Source organism: Bos indicus x Bos taurus, chromosome 11 (genome assembly GCF_003369695.1).
Source record: "Bos indicus x Bos taurus breed Angus x Brahman F1 hybrid chromosome 11, Bos_hybrid_MaternalHap_v2.0, whole genome shotgun sequence".
Lineage (NCBI taxonomy): Eukaryota > Metazoa > Chordata > Mammalia > Artiodactyla > Bovidae > Bos > Bos indicus x Bos taurus.
The window spans coordinates 19,399,074-19,417,701 of NC_040086.1; the positions used below are offsets into that span (position 1 = coordinate 19,399,074).

The window sequence follows — 18,628 nt, forward strand, 5'->3', positions numbered from 1 at the left end:
ATTTGCTTTCACAGGCTTATTAGACACAATCAGACGGCATTCAAAGAAAAAGCTAAGGGGTGGGGGAAGAGAAACCACAACCTGGATTTCCACTAATATCCTCCAAAACCCCTTCTTTTAGAGTGCTTAAGTCATATTTAGCAATCTAGTCCTTGTAACAGATAGCTCAGCCAAGAATAAGATAATTTACTGGCTATATATATCTGTATCTTTTCTCTCCACTTTTGTAAACCAAGAGGATATATAATAACAACTTCTGAAAATACAATCTTAAAGATTCTTTGCCAAAGTTATTTTTGTTTGTATTCTTTTGTAGTTGTACATATATTTTGGCTTTGGCAACCGGCACCTAGCTGAATTATACATCCACGAAAAAGCAAAAAAAAGGGGGGGAGCGGTCAAGGGAGTAAGATTATTGCAGTAGGTATCTTTAGAAAAATGTTTGCCATACACAGCTATTTTCATTGTACATAAGAAGAAGTCTATGTGTCTGAACCAGGGACACTTCTTGATGGTAGGGTCTTATCTCTATCCCTACAACAAGCAGACGGCTACGGTACAGTAATTGACTAAGTTTAGACAATGATGACAGGAAACAATGAATCTTCATTTCTGAGAAGAAGCATTTCTTAACACGGTGGTGGTCTTATACATATCACTTAATTATAGTCGGTTAGTTATACTAACACCTGACAATTTAGAAGCATAAACCATCTAACTTTTGGAATAGGGACTTTGAATCTCAAGTTATAAACATCATATTCATATTTTTTAGTGCTTTTAAGCTTGCTTTCTTCACTTAGATTTATTATAATGTTGATATTTTAAGAAAATGTCTCGCACAATAAACACTGTAAGTATACTCAGCCATTCACTCATCAAATTCTTCTTAGGTACCTACTCTTGCCTTGCATTTGCTACTGTGCTTGGATCTGAGGCAACAAAGACAAGTCACATGTGGTTTTCACTGCCATGAACTCACAGACTGATAAAATGATAGAAGGGTGAAAAAAGAGATGGGAGAAGGGACATTTTTTTAAAATTTGTTTTAAATGACCTATCTTCCCATCTCACTACGAGCTGTGACCACATCCACTGCCTGGCACCTAATGAACACTCGTGGTCTGTGTAATCAATGAATCACAGGGTACATGAAAGATAAAGAATCTTAATGGACGATGAAAAGGCGAGACACAATTCAAAGAAAAAAGTTCACCTGTTGACAGGCAAAGATGGAAGTAGGGATTCCAGGCAGACAGAGTATCAAGAGCAAGAGCATAAGAGATAGGAAACGGCAAGGCATTCTAAGGAAATTCCCAGTGTTCGGTATGAGACTGAGCATAGAATACAAGGCAGAAGGGAGCTGAAGATTTTACTCTGTTGGTAATGGGCAAGTGAAGTCAATGCAGGATTTAAAGGTCAGATGTATGTATTTTTCCTCAACTTTTATTTAAAAAATTATACTGTGGGCCTCCCTAGTGACTCAGTGGTAAAGAATCCACCTGTCAAAGCAGGAGATACTGGTTCAATCCCTCATCTGGAAAGATTCCACATGCCACGGAGCAACCAAGCCCGTGCCCACAACTATTGAAGCCTGCACACTCTAGAGCCTGTGCTCCACAACCAGAGAAACCACTGAGATGAGAAGCCCACGCATCACAACTCGGGAGTAGCCCCTGTTCGCTGCAATGGGAGAAAAGCCTGAGCAGCGATGAAGACTCAGCATGGCCATAAATAAAAATTTTAAAGTACACCATAAAAAGTTTAAAAATGAGTTAATAAAATTACTCATAATCCTAATTTCCAGGTTTTCACATTCCAACTAAGCTGTAATTTTGTTGTACAGAGAATTTTGTATTTAATCTTAACTGTTTATAAAAGGATTTCCATATAAATACTAGTCTTCATAACTATTATTTTTAATAGTGGTAATAGAAGACATTATACACCTAATAGTTTTCCTGTAGTTGACATTTTATATTTTTAAAAATTCTTTTCAGTCCTGGGAATCTTAGAAGATGAGGCATAGTTTCAACGACAAGGTGTTCAGTTCTTCACATTATGAATGTTCCAAACACTTTTGTCAACTTCTCTCTTTTTCGTATTTTGAATATTCTTCCCTAGGATAAAATCCCAGAAAGGGAATGACTGGGTCAGGGATTATAAATACTTCCATGGCTCTGAACAGACACTGTCAAATGCTTTCTAAAAGGGGTATATATTTTACATTGCTACCTGCAATATGAAAATATATTTTTTGACTTGTTTTTATAAAAAATTTGGGGTTTATTTTTCTTACGAGAAGGTACACAAGAAATATAGAAAAATCAGATGCACAATAAAGCCAGACACAATCCTACAACCCAGATGTAATACTGTTAACATGCTAGACCCGTTGTATATACATATTCACAGTCTTTTAAACAATAATATGTTTGTCTACAATTTTTAACTCAATTTTCTATTTCTTTAACACCATCATCTTTGGATCAAGAAATACATATATTTCCTTCTCTTTAGAATGATAAACAACATCACAACAAACATCCTCACAACAGAATTTGTGTATATTCTCGATATTCCTTAGAATAAACTGGTAAACCAATGGGTGTGGTTTTAAAAAGTGTTTGGCTATACTATGTTGACCCCTCAACAACATAGGTTTGAACTGTGTGGGTCCACTTATAAGCAGATTTTTTTCAACAGTAAATACTACAGTACTTACTACATGTCTAATAAATAGCTACAAGTATGGGACTGGAATTTAGGAGAGAGGTATGAGTAGGAAAGTAGATTTAGAATATTTCATACACAGGTAAAAGCTACAGGGTGTGGGTGTAGATGTGGTTACCCATAAAGTATGAAGAGCGAGAAAAACGACAAGAAAAATATCAACATTTAAAGGGTAGGCAGGCAAAGAGAAGCCAGCAGGTGATGCTAAGAATGAACAATGAAAAGATAACAGGAGAAGCAAGGGAGTAGGGTCAGGAAGTCAAGGAAAACAAAGAGTTTCCAGAGGAGACAATATCATAAGCTGCAGAAAGGCTAAGTCAGACAGAGACGGAAAAGTGTCCAGTGATTTGGAGCATTGTATCATTTGTAACTTTAGTAATTTCAGTGGAGTGGTGAGAATAAAGCTAGATTGCAGGGGACTGAGAAGTGGGTGACTCAACAGTCAAGGACGTGAAGAGGAGAGTGAGCGGAAGAGGAAGCTGAGTTGGGGACAACGAAGGGAAGGAGGGAGGAAGAGCATGCAGAGGGAGATGGAGAGATACAGAAGTGGGGGAAAACTGAATGCACTTAGCTTGAAACAGTCTCCTCCTCAGACTCATGCTTACTAACATCTGCTCTCATGCTCCAGGCCCCAGCCTAAGTGTTGCTCTCTCCAGGAAGCCTCCTCTGAATTCCCAGACTATTTTAGGTGCCTCTGCTGTGTGTTTACAACAGTCTGTACTTCTCCTGTAACACTCATTATTTTTGTCTCACATACTGGTCCACTAGTTTGTTTTCCTCAGTAAGTGTAGAACATCTGGCTTGTGCACTACGGTATTATCAACTGCTACCCTGGCACAGAGCTAATGCTCATTTAACACTTTGTTGAATGAATCAGAGTGGGAAAGAAAATCGAGAAAAGGGAATCCTAGATTAGAGGAAAACTTTAAAATAATAATAATAATTATACTAATAACAGCAGGCAACATTCACTGAGCTTATAAATAAGGTAGTTATTGAACAAAGTCCTTATTACTTCACAATGAAGTCTCATTTACTTCACAATGTAATTCTATGAAATGTGCATAATTATTATCCTGGAGAAGGCAATGGCACCCCACTCCAGTACTCTTGCCTAGAAAATCCCATGGATGGAGGAGCCTGGAAGGCTGCAGTCCATGGGGTTGCTAAGAGTCGGACACAACTGAGTGACTTCACTTTCACTTTTCACTTTCATGTATTAGAAAAGGAAATGGCAGCCCACTCCAGTGTTCTTGCCTGGAAAATCCTGGGGACGGGGAAGCCTGGTGGGCTGCCGTCTATGGGGTCGCACAGAGTCGGACACGACTGAAGCGACTTTGCAGCAGCAGCAGCAGCAGCATTATCCATGCTTTAGGGCTGAGAAATCAGGTTTAGAGAAGCAGGTAAATAATTCACCCAAGGTCACACAGGTAAAAGGACAGTTATCAACTCACATAGATCTCAAGACCTGAAGGTAACAATCTGAGAAGCTGGAAAACTAACATCCTGTTTTCTGAGTAAAAAGTAGAAGCAAAGATAGATCTTGAACAGAGAAAATCTAGAATATGTTGGGCCTTTGAGGTAAAAAGATGAAGGAAAGGAAGTTAAGCAAGGAAAAGATTTACTTGACAATACTATAGGCTGAGGGCTGAAGTGTAAATTATTTAATTATAGAACCAAGTCACCCCAAAATAAGAAAAGAGTTTCAAACAAAAATGTGCATTAATAAATTAGTTATATGAAGTTTTCATCTAACTTGTTAAAGTGAAAGCGAAGTCGCTCAGTCGTGTCCAACTCTTTGCGACCTGTGGACTGTAGCCCACCATGCTCCTCCGTCCATGGCAGGAATAGAATACTCCAGGCAAGAATACTGGAGTGGGTTGCCATTTCCTTCTCCAACTTGTTAAAAGTAATTATTTTCTATTCAGTGCCAGTTACAATGCTCGGTTTTTTTTTTAATAATGTCACTTTAGAAAATATTATTGTACTTCCATGTTATGATAAAGAAACTGAGTATCTGAGAGATCAACTCACTCGATCAAAGTACAAAAGATGGTGAATTAGAGAGACAGAACTTGCTGTACGGTCTGTGATTCAACATTTAATGCTTTTTATATTGAACTGTGCCAGACTACCTAGTAGGTAAATCAAGCACATTCATGCAAGTCAGCAGAGAACCAGCTAACTGGCAAATGGTCTTATCCAATTACATAACTGTCTCTATGTTTGGGAAATTAATGAATAGGGCTGGAGAATTAACAACAATTTTGAAAGATTTTTTAAAAATAAAAATCATTCAATCATTTGGAATGTAATTTCTACAGTAACTTTTAGTTAAAAATTAGATATGTGAAAATAACAAAGAATTTCTGTGAATCTTAAAGTGAGAAAATAATCACATTGTAAGTATCTTTCTAACACTACTTTCCACTTAAAATTATACATTTGCATTAATTTGATAAGATCTTATCAGTAAGAACAAACATTTTATCAATGCGAATGTTATTTTACTTGTCTAAGACAAAAGTTGGCAGCAGGGTGAAAATAAATGAACACTCAGGGATAGTCTATGAAAACAACTTGATCTAAACAACAGAAAGAAAACTAATTTCTACAATATCTTATTGCTCTAATTTACCCTTCTTTTTCTTCTGTGACAAAAAAAAAAAACACAAAACCCCAGAGGTCCTTTATCTAAACTGTATCATCTGGGTGTTGTATGCTTTGAGCCAGCAATTGCCTGCGGGGTGGTCACAGGCTGCTGATAACCATGGAAATAGGGAAGTAAGATACTGGGTTGGCAGGGGAAGGAATAGAGATACTTGAAATACCCAAATGCAGAAGATAAGAATTTGAAAGTAACTAGCAGAAGGGATTTAGAAAAGTGAAATTAAAACAGTATCATTATTTTTAAAAATAATGTGGGCATAAAAAGAGGTAAAAACAGCTGTTAAAAAAAACAAAATATACAACAAAATAAACTCCTACAGCCTAATCAATGAGTGGCAGCAAGTCTCCTGAAATTTAATCAAATAAAAGATTCTTGGCACAATTTTTTCTATTTCTTTATTATTTGTAGGTTTTCTCCACTTAATTTTTCCATAGTAAGTAAGAAGAGGTCTTCTTCAATATAGGTGTTTTAAAACCGATTCATGTCAACATATGGCTAAAACCACCACAAAATTGTAAAGTAATTAGCCTCCAATTAAAATAAATAAATTAAAAAAACACTAATTAGAAATACTAATTTTCAAAGGTTCAATATGAGCTCTTTTGAGACATAAATGTGTATGTATTTCAGTGAGAAAGCAAATAGCAAATTTTTTTCAAGCACTCTATACCAAAGGTCAGCTTAAAAAAAAACAAAAACCAAACAGAATTTTTTTACCTATTAGAGAAGGGAACATTTTCTCATGGATGGAGAAACAGTTAAAAACAATAGGCTGCCGTTACCTCTGCCCATGCTTTGAGAACAGCCAGTTTTTCCATGGTTGTAGCACTCTCTCGGTACAGTTGGCTGGAAGATCCTTTTCCGGCCTGAACTTTGTCCAGTGAAGAAACAAGCAGATTGTGTACTCGACGGAGATCATTGAGATCACTGACAACTCCACTTCCAATCCATGTACTACACACCTAGCCAAAGGGGGGGAGAAAAAAAAAAAAAAAGAACTCTTATTTTTATATTAAAAAGTTAAGATTAAACATATAAAAGGCTGGAGTTAATATGATTTTTTTCCTAGAGGGAACCAATATAGAACAAAACCAATGAACAAAACAAAATCCTTCAATGCTACGCTTTTTTTTTTTTTTTTAATAAAAAATGAATAGCAAGTATGGAACTTATTATACTCCTATGTAGAAAACAAAACAATATTTACTTACCACGTTTCCACTATCTAAATTCCTAAAAATTTTAACAGAAAAAAATCTGCAGCCAAATCAGTTCAGTCACAAGTAATTCTTTAATTCAACATTTCTGTTTACTATAGTCAAAGGTTATTCTGAGCTATACAGAGAAGTTTAAAAGAAACAAAAAAGTAAAGGGAAAAAAAATCTAGTCCCTCTCCTCAAGTAAGTAAGTAAACACAGATTACACACAGATTAAATGAACACTTAAGAATATTTTATGACTGCCATACTACACTTAAAAAGAGAGAAAGAAGAGATCAATTCTAGCACAAGAAATGGGAATGTTTAGATATCAGGAAGTTTTGTGTATACAGATAGGAGTTTGGTGGAGGAAGAAAAAAGATTAGGAAAGTTAACTAGGATTAGGTTACAGTCCAATTTAAATTCCATGTGAACTGAATTTAGCAGACTTTTTCTGCAGGCAGTCATGAGTTTCTAAGGCTTCTGAGCAGGGGAATATTATTAGAATTGTGCCTTAGGAAAACTGCTCAAATACTATCATAAACACAGGAAAACATGAGTTTTGATAGTAAGCACTGTGTTCAGCTACATGACTATTATAACACCACTGGACAGAGATGATATGGAAGCAAATGACAAGGGAGAGGCATTTGAGAATGACTTGGAAGTAGAAATCACAAGGTTTGAAAACTAACTATGTACTTTTAGGGAGTGAAAGCAGGGACATGTAAACAGTGAGGTAATGATTACCAAATTTTGATTGTCAAAGCTTCTACCTTGGATGAATGGAAGATAGGTGATACCACTATTTAAGAATACAGAGGAGTGTGGTAGAGATGAGAAGTTTCAGAGCAGCATCATTTTGACTATGAACTAAATTATCACATGCTGAGTTTGTGGGCAGTTGAAAACTTGGGTCTGGATTTCAGGAGCAAAGACAAAGCTAACTAAGTAGATTTAGTAATTCTCCAGGCAAAAGTGATCGCTACAGTGCTAGGTAATTTTGTTCAAGGACAGGTATTAAAAAAAAGGATAAGGACAGATCAATAAGGATAAAACACAGGAAAAATAATTAAACTTAAGGGACAGAGAGAGTAAAAATAAACAATGAAAGAAATTGAGAAGAAAATGCCAGAAAAGCAATAGGAAAATAGGCAAGTGTGGTGATACTGAAAACAAAGGAAGAATGTCAAGAAAGAAGGGGTTGCCTGATAGTGCCAACTTTTTTTTAATTAAATGAAAGACTCTTTAAATTCTACTGTGCTTCACAATTTTCATCTATGATTTCACATAATCTCCTAATTACTAGGGTTTTTATTTTGCTCCTACCCCTAAATTGCCCCATCTTCCCTTCCCTCTCCCCACTGGTAACTACTAGTTTGTTCTGTGTCTAAAGGTCTGTTTCTTTTTTCTTTACATTCACTAGTTTGTTATATCTTTTAGATTCTACATATAAATGACAGCATACAGTATATGTCTTTCTCTGAATTTTTTCAGTTAGCATAAAGCCCTCCAAGTCCATCCAAGTTGCTGCAAATGGCAAAATCTCACTCCTTTTTACGGCTGAGTAGCATTCCATCTTCTCTATCTATTCATCTGCTGATAGACACTTAGACTGCTTGCAAATCTTGGCAACTGTAAATAATGCTGCTAGGAACACTGAGGTGCATGACTCTTTTCAGATTAGTATTTTTGTTCTTTTCAGATATAAACTCAGTTGGGTCACAAGGTAACTCTATTTTAAATTTTTTGAGGAACCTGTTTTCCACAGTGGTTGCACCAACTTACATTCTCACCAGCAGTGTGTGAGGATTCCCTTTTCTCCACATCTTCACCAATGTTTGCTATTTTTGTATTTTTCTTTTTTATGATAGTCATTCTGGCTGGTGTCAGGTGAAACCTAGTTGTGGCTTTGATTTTCATTTTCTGATGATAAGTGATGGTGAGCATCTTTTTATGTGCCTATTGGCCATCTGCATTTTCTCTCTGGAAAAATGTCTAGTCAATACTTCCATCCAGTTTTTAATGTGGTTGTTTGTTTTGGTGTTGAGTCGTATGAACTATTTATATATTTTGGATATTAACCTCTTATTGGTCATATCATTTGCAAATGGAAAAGGAAATGGCAACCCATTCCAGTATTCTTCCCTAGAGAATCCTGTGGACAGAGGAGCCTGGTGGACTGATGTCCATAGGGTTACATAGAGTCGGACACAACTGAAGTGACTTAGCATGCATGCATGCATTGGAGAAGGAAATGGCAACCCACTCCAGTATTCTTGCCTGGAGAATCACAAGGACGGAGCAGCCTGGTGGGCTGCCATCTATGGGGTCGCACAGAGTCAGACACGACTGAAGTGACACAGCAGCAGCATTTGCAATTATTTTCTCCCATTCAATAGGTTGTCTACCATTTGTTTTGTGTATGAGTTCTAAGTTATTAGCGTTTAAAATCTCTACTTTTTTTGTTGGCCATGCCACACAGTATATGAGATCTTAGTTCCCAGACCAGGGATCAACCCTGTGATCCCTGCACTGGAAGTGTGGAATCTTAACCACCAGACTGCCAAGGAAGTCCTCAAATCAGTATTTTTCAATGGAAACAACTTGACTAAAAATCTGTCATTTCCATACTCATTCCATGAGACCAGCATCACCCTGAAACCAAAACCAGACAAATATACCACAAAAAAAGAAAATTACAGGTCAATATAACTGATGAATGTAAATGCAAAAATCCTCAACAAAATATTATCAAACCAAATCCGACAACACATTAAAAAGGTCATAACACCATCATCAAGTGGGATTCATCCCAGGAATAACAAGGGTTTTTCAATATATACAAATCAATCAGTGTGATACACATTAACAAACGGAAGAATAAAAACTATGTGATCATCTCAATAGATAACAGAAAAAAACTTTTGATAAAGTTCAAAATCCATTTGTGATTAAAAAAAAAACTCTCTAGAAAGTGAACACAGTAGGAACAACTGTGTTCTAACACAGTAGGAACCTCAACTTAAAAAGGTCATATCTGACAAACTCACAGCTAACATCATATTCAACAGTGAAAAGTGAAAGAATTTCCTCTAAGATTAGGAACAAGACAAGTATATCTACTCTTGCCATTTTTATTCAACATAGTTTTGGAAGTCCTAGCCATAGCAATTAGAGAAGAAAAAGAAATAAAAGGAATTCAAATTAGAAAACAAGAAGTAAAGCTCTCCCTGCTTGCAGATGACATGATACTATATATAGAAGATTCTAAATATGCTACCAGGAAACTACTACAGGTCATCAGTGAATTCAGTAAAGTTGCAGGAAAGAAAATTAATATACAGAAATTTGTTGCATTTCTATATACTAACAAAGAACTATCAGAAAGAGAAACTGAAAACAACTCATTGACCACTGCATCAAAAAGAATAAAATACCTAGGAATAAACCTACATGAGGAGGTAAGAGACCTGTACTTGGAAAACTACAAGACACTGATGAAAGAAACTGAAGATGATACAAACAGATGGCATGATATACTGTGTTCCTGGTTTGGAAGAATTAACATTGTTAATATTACCATACTACTCAAAGCAATATACAGATTCAATGCAATCCCTATCGAAATACCAATGACATTTTTCACAGAACTAGAACAAATAATTTAAAAATTTATATGGAAACACAAAAGATCCAGAATAGCTAAAACAAACTTGACAAAGAAAAAGAGTACTGGAAGAATCACGCTCCCTGACTTTAGACCATTCTACAAAGCTACAGTCATCAAAATAGTATAGTATTGCCACAAAAACTGACACAGAGATCAATGGAACAGAACAGAGAGCCCGTAAATAAGCCACACTTACAGTCAATTAATCGATGATAAAGGGGGCAAGAATATATAATGGAGAAGAGACAGTCACTTCGATAAGTGGTGCTAGGAAAACTGGACAGCTAGATGTAGAAGAATGAAATCAGAACATCCTTTAACACCATATACAAAAATAACATATACAAAAACCATATACAAAAAAATAACCTTGTGCAAGTCAAGAAGAAACAGTTATAACTGGACATGGAACAACAGACTAGTTCCAAATCAGGAAAGGAGTACATCAAGGCTGTATACTGTCACCTTGTTTATTTAATTTACATGCAAAGTACATCATGCAAAATGCCAGGCTGGATGAAGCACAAGCTGGAATCAAGACTGCCTGGAGATTTATCAATAACCTTCAGATATGCAGATGATACCACCCTTATGGCAGAAAGCGAAGAAGAACTAAAGAGCCTCCTGATGAAAGTGAAAGAGGAGAGTGAAAAAGCTGGCTTAAAACTCAACATTCAATAAACAAAGATCGTGGCATCCAGTCCCATCACTTCATGGCAAATGGATGGGGAAACAATGGAAACGGTGAGAGACTTTATTTTTTGCGGTTCCAAAATCACTGCAGACAGTGCCTGCAGACGTGAAATTAAGACATTTGATTCTTGGAAGAAAAGCTATGACCAACCTAGACAGCATATTAAAAAACAGAGACATTACTTTGCCAATAAAGGTCCATCTAGTCAAAGATATGGTTTTTCTAGTAGTCACGTATGGATGCGAGAGTTGGACTATAAAGAAAGCAGAGCACTGAAGAATTGATGCTTTTGAACTGTGGTGCTGGAGAAGACTCTTGAGAGTCCCCTGGACTGCAAGGAGATCCAACTAGTCCATGGGGTTGCAAAGAGTCAGACACTACTGAGCTGAAATGAACTGAACTGAACAAAAATATACTCAAAATGGATGCACGATACTGGATGCTTGGGGCTGGTGCACTGGGACGACCCAGAGGGATGGTATGGAGAGGGAGGAGGGATGGTACGGGGAGGGAGGAGGGAGGAGGGTTCAGGATGGGGAACACGTGTATACCTGTGGTGGATTCATTTTGATATATGGCAAAACCAATATTGTAAAGTTAAAAAATAAAATTTAAAAAAAAAACAAAACCCTAAATGTAAAACCTGTTACTATAAAAGTCCTAGAGGAAAATACAGGCAGAATACTCTTTGACATAAACTGCAGCAATGTTTTTTTTTTGGATCTACCTCCTAAAGCAAAAGAAATAGAGCAAAAATAAACAAATGGGACCTAATTAAACTTAAAAGCTTTTGCATAGCAAAGGAGATCATCAACAAAACAAAAAGACAACCTACTGAATGAAAGAAGAGGTCTGACAGTGCCCACTTCACTCAGCAGGTATATGTCCTCATTTTCCCACCTGAAATCCTTAGGTGATGTTGCATAATTCACAACATTATACCCTAAAGAGTATTAAGGTACATGAACTTAATTAAGGGATTAAGCAAGATGTGTAGCAGCATCCCATTATTAACACACAGATACTTCCAGATGAAATGTACTACGAATCACACTAATTGAGATCAATCAGTACTATTATCTCACTCAACTTCATGTCAGGGCTGAGTGAATACAGTTAGCTCAGATTTTGTTACCAAATAAATTATGAAAAAGCTTCAGGTTTTCAGAGCATCTGGATATTCAACTGGGTTAATGGGTTGTATTCCTATATTTAAAACTTTTAAAAAGTTAAGAGTAAATAAATATATGTGTAAACTGTTTAATTCTCTTATAATCTTATTCTCTAAGAATTCAAAACTGAATTAAATAAAATTCAATAGGGACATTTAAAAACTGATTATTACCAATACAGATGGCAAAAAAAAAAAAAAAAGTCAGTCACACAATGCTCAAATACACTGAAATTTAAAGCAAAAAGTAATTACATATAAGTGTGAAAATAAAAGTTGTTATTCCTAAAGAAAATAACACTTTGGAGACACTTGATACTTTGAATTTTGGTAGAAATGTAAGTAAAGTTGAGGAAAATTATCAAAAATCAAGAATATGGCACTGTTTGCCTTGCAAAAACCTAAGTACTTTCTCCGCTTTAAAGAAAATGAAATCAGAAACTACAGACACTGCACTATGGATTTGGTTTATGAAGACAGACAAAGCCAACACTCAATCAACGAAATCATACTACAAGGAAAGACTCTGGCCTCGTATCAAAAGAGTAGAGAATGAAAAAGAGAGTAGTGAATGAACGCACACTTATAAACCTCAGGTTGAAATAAAATATCTAAAGTACGTATTATGCTTATTATTCCAACCCTGCTTTAAATGATATTTTTTCTTAACTTACTGATTACTGTCCTCAATTGTCCTTAATTGAAAACATTTGAGGGTTTTCCTATAATTTCTCTGAATTATTAATACTTGATTTTCAGGTTTAACATGATTTTACTCTAGTAAACCAGCAGAGATGCCAAGATTCATCACCTGCCCAAAGCCAATTCCTTCGGTAACCTTAATGAAAGGAGCTTGCAACCCAGGGCTCCAGCTATTTCAAAAAGCAGGTTTCTACCCAGAAACAGAAGGATACGTGGTCAAACTTTAAGCCTGCCACTAGAAAAGAAGACACTTCTTACAGAGAAAGCATGGTCATTTAAGAAATAAGTTTAAGGCAAATTCACTAACATGGCATTTTCATACTAATCATTCACAAGATGAAGTTCTAATCACCTTTGCTTTTCTGATCATCAGGAGCTTTGTAGGAGATTTTGTTGTGTTTAAACATCACAATCTGAAACGCTACCATGATACATTTATTTTATACACTGACTGCATTATTTCTGATGCTTGTGGGCCAATACCCCGATCCAAATGGCTTACCTACTCTACCTCCAAGGTTTGTACCATGACCCCCAAGCTTCCGTCTTAAACAACACTCCCTCATCTTCTCTCTCTGGTCTGCTGTTGGTGGGAGAAGTTCATGTCTCTGAAGACCACCATTAAGACAGCAGGTTTCAAAGAAATAAACACTAACAGGAGGAGGAGACAACTCATTTATCCACAGAGAGATTAAAGTCAGAATTTCAAACTTGTCATTGCAAACAGCAGGACATTCTCTGCACAGAGGCGACATGTCGCTTGACTATGAACTCTAAGCAATAAAGACGGATTACAGCCCTGTACTCCAGAAAACTGGCGAGGGCAGACTTGCTGCTCTTCTATCCTTAGGTTAGCAGATAAAGAATCAGATTTTCTGAAAGTTTAGAGCTTAGTGCACACAGCCTTTTTCAGGATGGAGCACGAAAAAGACAAACTTACTGAAGGGGTAGGAACATATGTACTTTTGTAACTCTCTTCAGATACAATAGTTTGAGAATAATCCCCTGGGATTAATTTTGCAATGAAATTGCCATATTGTAAAATTGTCCTTAGTATATTTAATACACAGAAACTTGTAGAATTTTTACAACCTGTGGTCAAAAAAAACCTTTTTACTACCTATTTACCATTACTATATACTCTTTAATTATTGTAGATTTTACTCTAGTCCATCTTAGGACTTTTACATCTCCATTTACTATAGAACAACATAAGAGCTATGTATTCCAAAGTTGTGACCTCAGCTACAGCAAAAAAAAATTTTTTTGAAGTTGTGATTAGTAGTTACTACTTCATCATTTCATAGAGGATAAAAAAGGAAACCGTCACTGCTGTATTTCTGAGATAAAACTTAATACTATTTGATTTTTCTCTCTTGGAAGTGAAGTTCTAAAGTATCTATAAATTTATAGAAGATGAATATAGAAAATTCTATTTTTCTTCTTACCTGGCAAGCTTTTGCTATTATGTCTGATGGGGTATCTTGTGAAAAGGCTGGTCTTAGAGCAGCTCCCACCTAGAAAAATGAGTACAAGCATTTTATTTTTAAAGATAAGTAGAGGATGAGATGGTTGGATGGCATCACCAACTCGATGGACATGAGTCTGAGTAACCTCCGGGAGTTGGTACTGGACAGGGAAGCCTGGCGTGCTGCAGTCCATGGGGTTGCAAAGAGTCGGACAGGACTGAAGGACTGAACTGAGGAAATCTCTTATGTCTCTGGAGATGAAAACACACAAAACATATCTTTGTTCCTTTCCTTTTTATCACATGTCTCTTATCTCTCTTTTTGATAACAATAAACTCAATCATACCATTCTTCTTTTGCTTTCCAGGAGATTATCATTATCTAATCTGTATGAATCTTATACCAAATAAGCAATTAATTTTGTTCTTTTTCATTTATTTTTAATAGTACATGGGATTTTCTAACAAAGCCACAAGTTCCCACAGATAAGAGAAAATTGCTATTTTTCTCCTGTCTACATATTCTTGAACATATTTCTAACAGTGTTTACCTCATGGGCAAATCTCATATAACTGAGGTTAAAGGCTCAATTTCCTTAAATAACTGAGTAGTACTAAAAATTCACATAGTCACTAAAGACCTTAAAAATCATTTCACTTCAAAACAAGATGTCTTAAAAGAAAGTTGCTTAAGAAATACTAATTTATGTACTGCTCTCAGAGTAATAAATGAAGGAATATAAGCTTTAGTTTTCCAGCCAAGTACTAACCAGGTCCACTCTACTTACTACTTTATTTTAATAAGCCAGTATCAGTCACAGATTCTTGGCTATATTAGATTTAGTATGTATGATGTGAATAAGGAATTAGATATAGTCAACTCCTAATTTGAGATTTCTCCCCTTACACTAGAGATTCAGTCACTAAGGCTTATCAACAGGAGTTTGGAAATCAAATAAGGGTCCCTCTCAGTGACTAAACACACATGGCAAGTAACCAGTATTTGCATTTGAATGATCAACTGTAGTAATCGCACTTCAGAGGTGCTAGTAGGTCTCACACTGAAGGAGAAAGAATATATTATAAAAGACATTATTGGGTTGACTGATAAACCTGGAATATGACAGATTATATAAAAGTAGTACATCAATTTGGAATTTCTTAAAGTTGATAACTGTTCTGTGGTTATGTAAGACAACTTTCTTGTCTTTTGGAAACGCAGACTAAAGTGCTCAAGGGTAAAGATACATGATTTTGATAATTTACTTTTAAACAACTCAGGAAAAAAAAAAAAAAGCTGAGAGAGTGCCTGTTGTGAGCAGAGAGAGAAAGAGAAAATGTTAAACCAAATGAGGCAAAATTCTCAATTGGCAAATGTGAATGAAGGATGAAGGGTATAAGGCAAGGTCTTTTTTTGTACTATTCTTGCAATTATTTCTGTAGGTTTTAATTATTTCTAAATAGGAAGATTAAAAAAAAAAAAAAGACCATTCTGATAGATTGGGTATTTGGGAGTAAACTGGAGAAGGAAATGGCAACCCACTCCAGTGTTCTTGCCTGGAGAATCCCATGGACGGAGAAGCCTGGTAGGCTGCAGTCCATGGGGTTGCACAGTGTCGGACATGACTGAAGCGACTTAGCAGCAGCAGCAGCTGCGACATTATATAAAAGCGTTCTACAGCCATTTGGACTAGAAAGTATAACTTCTTTACCTATACTTATAATGGAAAAAAATGGACTATACATTATCCACACTTTTTAATTCTGTGTATGTTTGAGCATAGATGTTAAATGAGGTACAATGTGACTGAAGCCACGATTTTGGTATAATCACAGAGGAAAAAAATAGTTTATTGTTTTCTTATTAACAAGTTTCTCTCTCCTTCACATAATCCACCATTTCTAGGATTACATCCATTGTGCATCCTTTTATTTGGGGGGTGGGGAGGGGGGACAATGCATGTGGCCCAGGGATGCAAACTGTACCCTCTGCAGTGGAAGTGTAGTATCTTAATTACCGGGTCACCAGGGAAGTCCCTATTGTGACTCCTTTGAAGAACATAAATACAGGTATAAATTTCAGGAGAAACAAGTATATCTATGTTTAGAGCATAAAAAAATCTTTTGAAATACACAGTTCTTTTGGTAACAGTTTTCATTGCTACTAAAAGTTAATTTATCCTTCAGCATACAAGAGACAATTGCTTTTTATTTTTAAAAATGCTTATCAAGTCTTGACATATAAAAACAATGGCAGTAAATCCACATCACTCTTTAAATGTTCCTTTTATCTTTAAAATGGCATGACTAAAAATCTAAACACAAGAATGGAAAGCCAGGCTGGAACATCTATTCTAGTTTTATCACTAATCACTACCTCATGACTTAAAAATAGTGACACGTTTTATATTATGATTTCTTCAGCTGTGAACTGATCCTAACTATGTAACGGACAAGGGGAAAAAAACATAAGCATGGTACATGAATAAACAGGTTACAGGTCCAGATACATTTCTCCAGGGGAGTTTCACTTTAGTGTTCACTCAAACGATCAATTTTAATTTTGAAACAAAAAATATCTCACATTAGCTTGATACTGCTCCAGAATCACATGACCTGGGAATTCTGGCTCAGGCACAGAGGCAAACTTCTTGATAATGTCTTCGAGGGCTTGGAGACCAGCCATCCGCAGCTGGTTACTATGATCGGTTGCAGCCATGAATGCCATGCGAATTAGGTCAGAGAGATGAAGTACCAAGAGGTCATCTAAAAATAAAAATAGAAGGCAAAAAGGAAAACATTTCCAAAATTAAGTGTAATAATAAAAAAAAAATACAAAATGAATTTGCTTTAAAAAGCATTTATAATCAACATGTTATACCAAGTTTAAAAATAAAAAAGATATACTTTCAAGAAAGTTTCCATATCATAATCTCTGAAGAATTGTGGTAAACCTTTATACAATATGATAACATGAATGATATTATAGGATGTATGATGACATTTGAAGCAAAATAACTGATTACCATAACTTTCTCCAATGGAGTCTGTAATTCTTTGGTCAACAAAGAAAGGCAATGCCAAAGAATGTTGAAACTACTGCACAATTGCACTCATCTCACATGCTAGCAAAGTAATGGTCAAAATTCTCCTAGCCAGGCTTCAACAGTATGTGAACCGTGAACCTCCAGATGTTCAAGTTGGTTTTAGAAAAGGCAGAGGAACCAGAGTCATATTGCCAACATCTGCTGGATCATGGAAAAAGCAAGAGAGTTCCAGAAAAACATCTATTTCTGCTTTATTGACTACGTCAAAGCCTTTGACTTTGTAGATCACAACAGGCGGTGGAAAATTCTTCAAGAGATGAGAATACCAGACCACCTGACCTGCCTCCTGAGAAATCTGTATGCAGGTCAGGAAGCAACAGTTAGAACTGGACATGGAACAACAGACTGGTTCCACATTGGGAAAGGAGTACGTCAAGGCTCTATATTGTCACCCTGATTATTTAACTTATATGCAGAGTACATCATGAGAAACACTGGGCTGGATGAAGCACAAGCTAGAATTAAGACTGCCAGGAGAAATATCAATAACCTCAGATATGCAGATGACACCACCCTTATGGCAGAAAGTGAAGAATAACTAAAGAGCCTCTTGATGAAAGTGAAAGAGGAGAGTGAAAAAGTTGGCTTAAAGCTCAACACTCAGAAAACTAATCATGGCATCCGGTCCCATCACTTCATAGCAAATAGATGGAGAAACAGTGGAAACAGTGTCAGACTTTATTTTGGAGGGCTCCAAAAATCACTGCAGATGGTGACTGCAGCCATGAAATAAAAAGATGCTTACTACTTGGGAGAAAAGTTATGACCAACCTAGACAGCATATTAAAAAGCAAAGATGTTACTTTGCCAACAAATGTCCATCTAGTCAAAGCTATGGTTTTTCCAGTAGTCATGTATGGATGTGAGAGTTGGACTGTGAAGACACCTGAGCACCGAAGAATTGATGCTTTTGAACTATGGTGTTGGAAAAGACTCTTGAGAGTCCCTTGGACTGCGAGGAGATCCAACCAGTCCATCCTAAAGGAAATCAGTCCTGAATATTCTTTGGAAGGACTGATGTTGAAGCTGAAACTCGAATACTTTGGCCACCTGATGAAAAGAGCTGACTCATTAGAAAAGACCCTGATGCTGGGAAAGATTGAGGGCAGAAGGAGAAGGGGACAACAGAGGATAAGATGGTTGGATGGCGTCACTGACTCAATGCACATGAGTTTGAGTAAACTCCAGGAGTTGGTGATGGACAGGGAGG

General features: G+C 36.3%; 1 protein-coding gene across 3 annotated transcripts in view; it reads right to left on the bottom strand.

Moving 5' to 3' along the window:
- HEATR5B (HEAT repeat containing 5B) overlaps positions 1-18,628 on the bottom strand; it is a 102,496-nt gene that overhangs the window by 22,163 nt on the left and 61,705 nt on the right. For all 3 annotated transcript variants that reach the window (XM_027555007.1, XM_027555005.1, XM_027555006.1), the window contains exons 25-27: positions 16,896-17,077; positions 14,292-14,360; positions 6,187-6,366 (exon numbers count right to left, since the gene is read on the bottom strand). In XM_027555007.1, the coding sequence (XP_027410808.1) occupies positions 6,187-6,366; positions 14,292-14,360; positions 16,896-17,077 (431 nt within the window). The remainder of the gene's footprint in view (positions 1-6,186; positions 6,367-14,291; positions 14,361-16,895; positions 17,078-18,628) is intronic.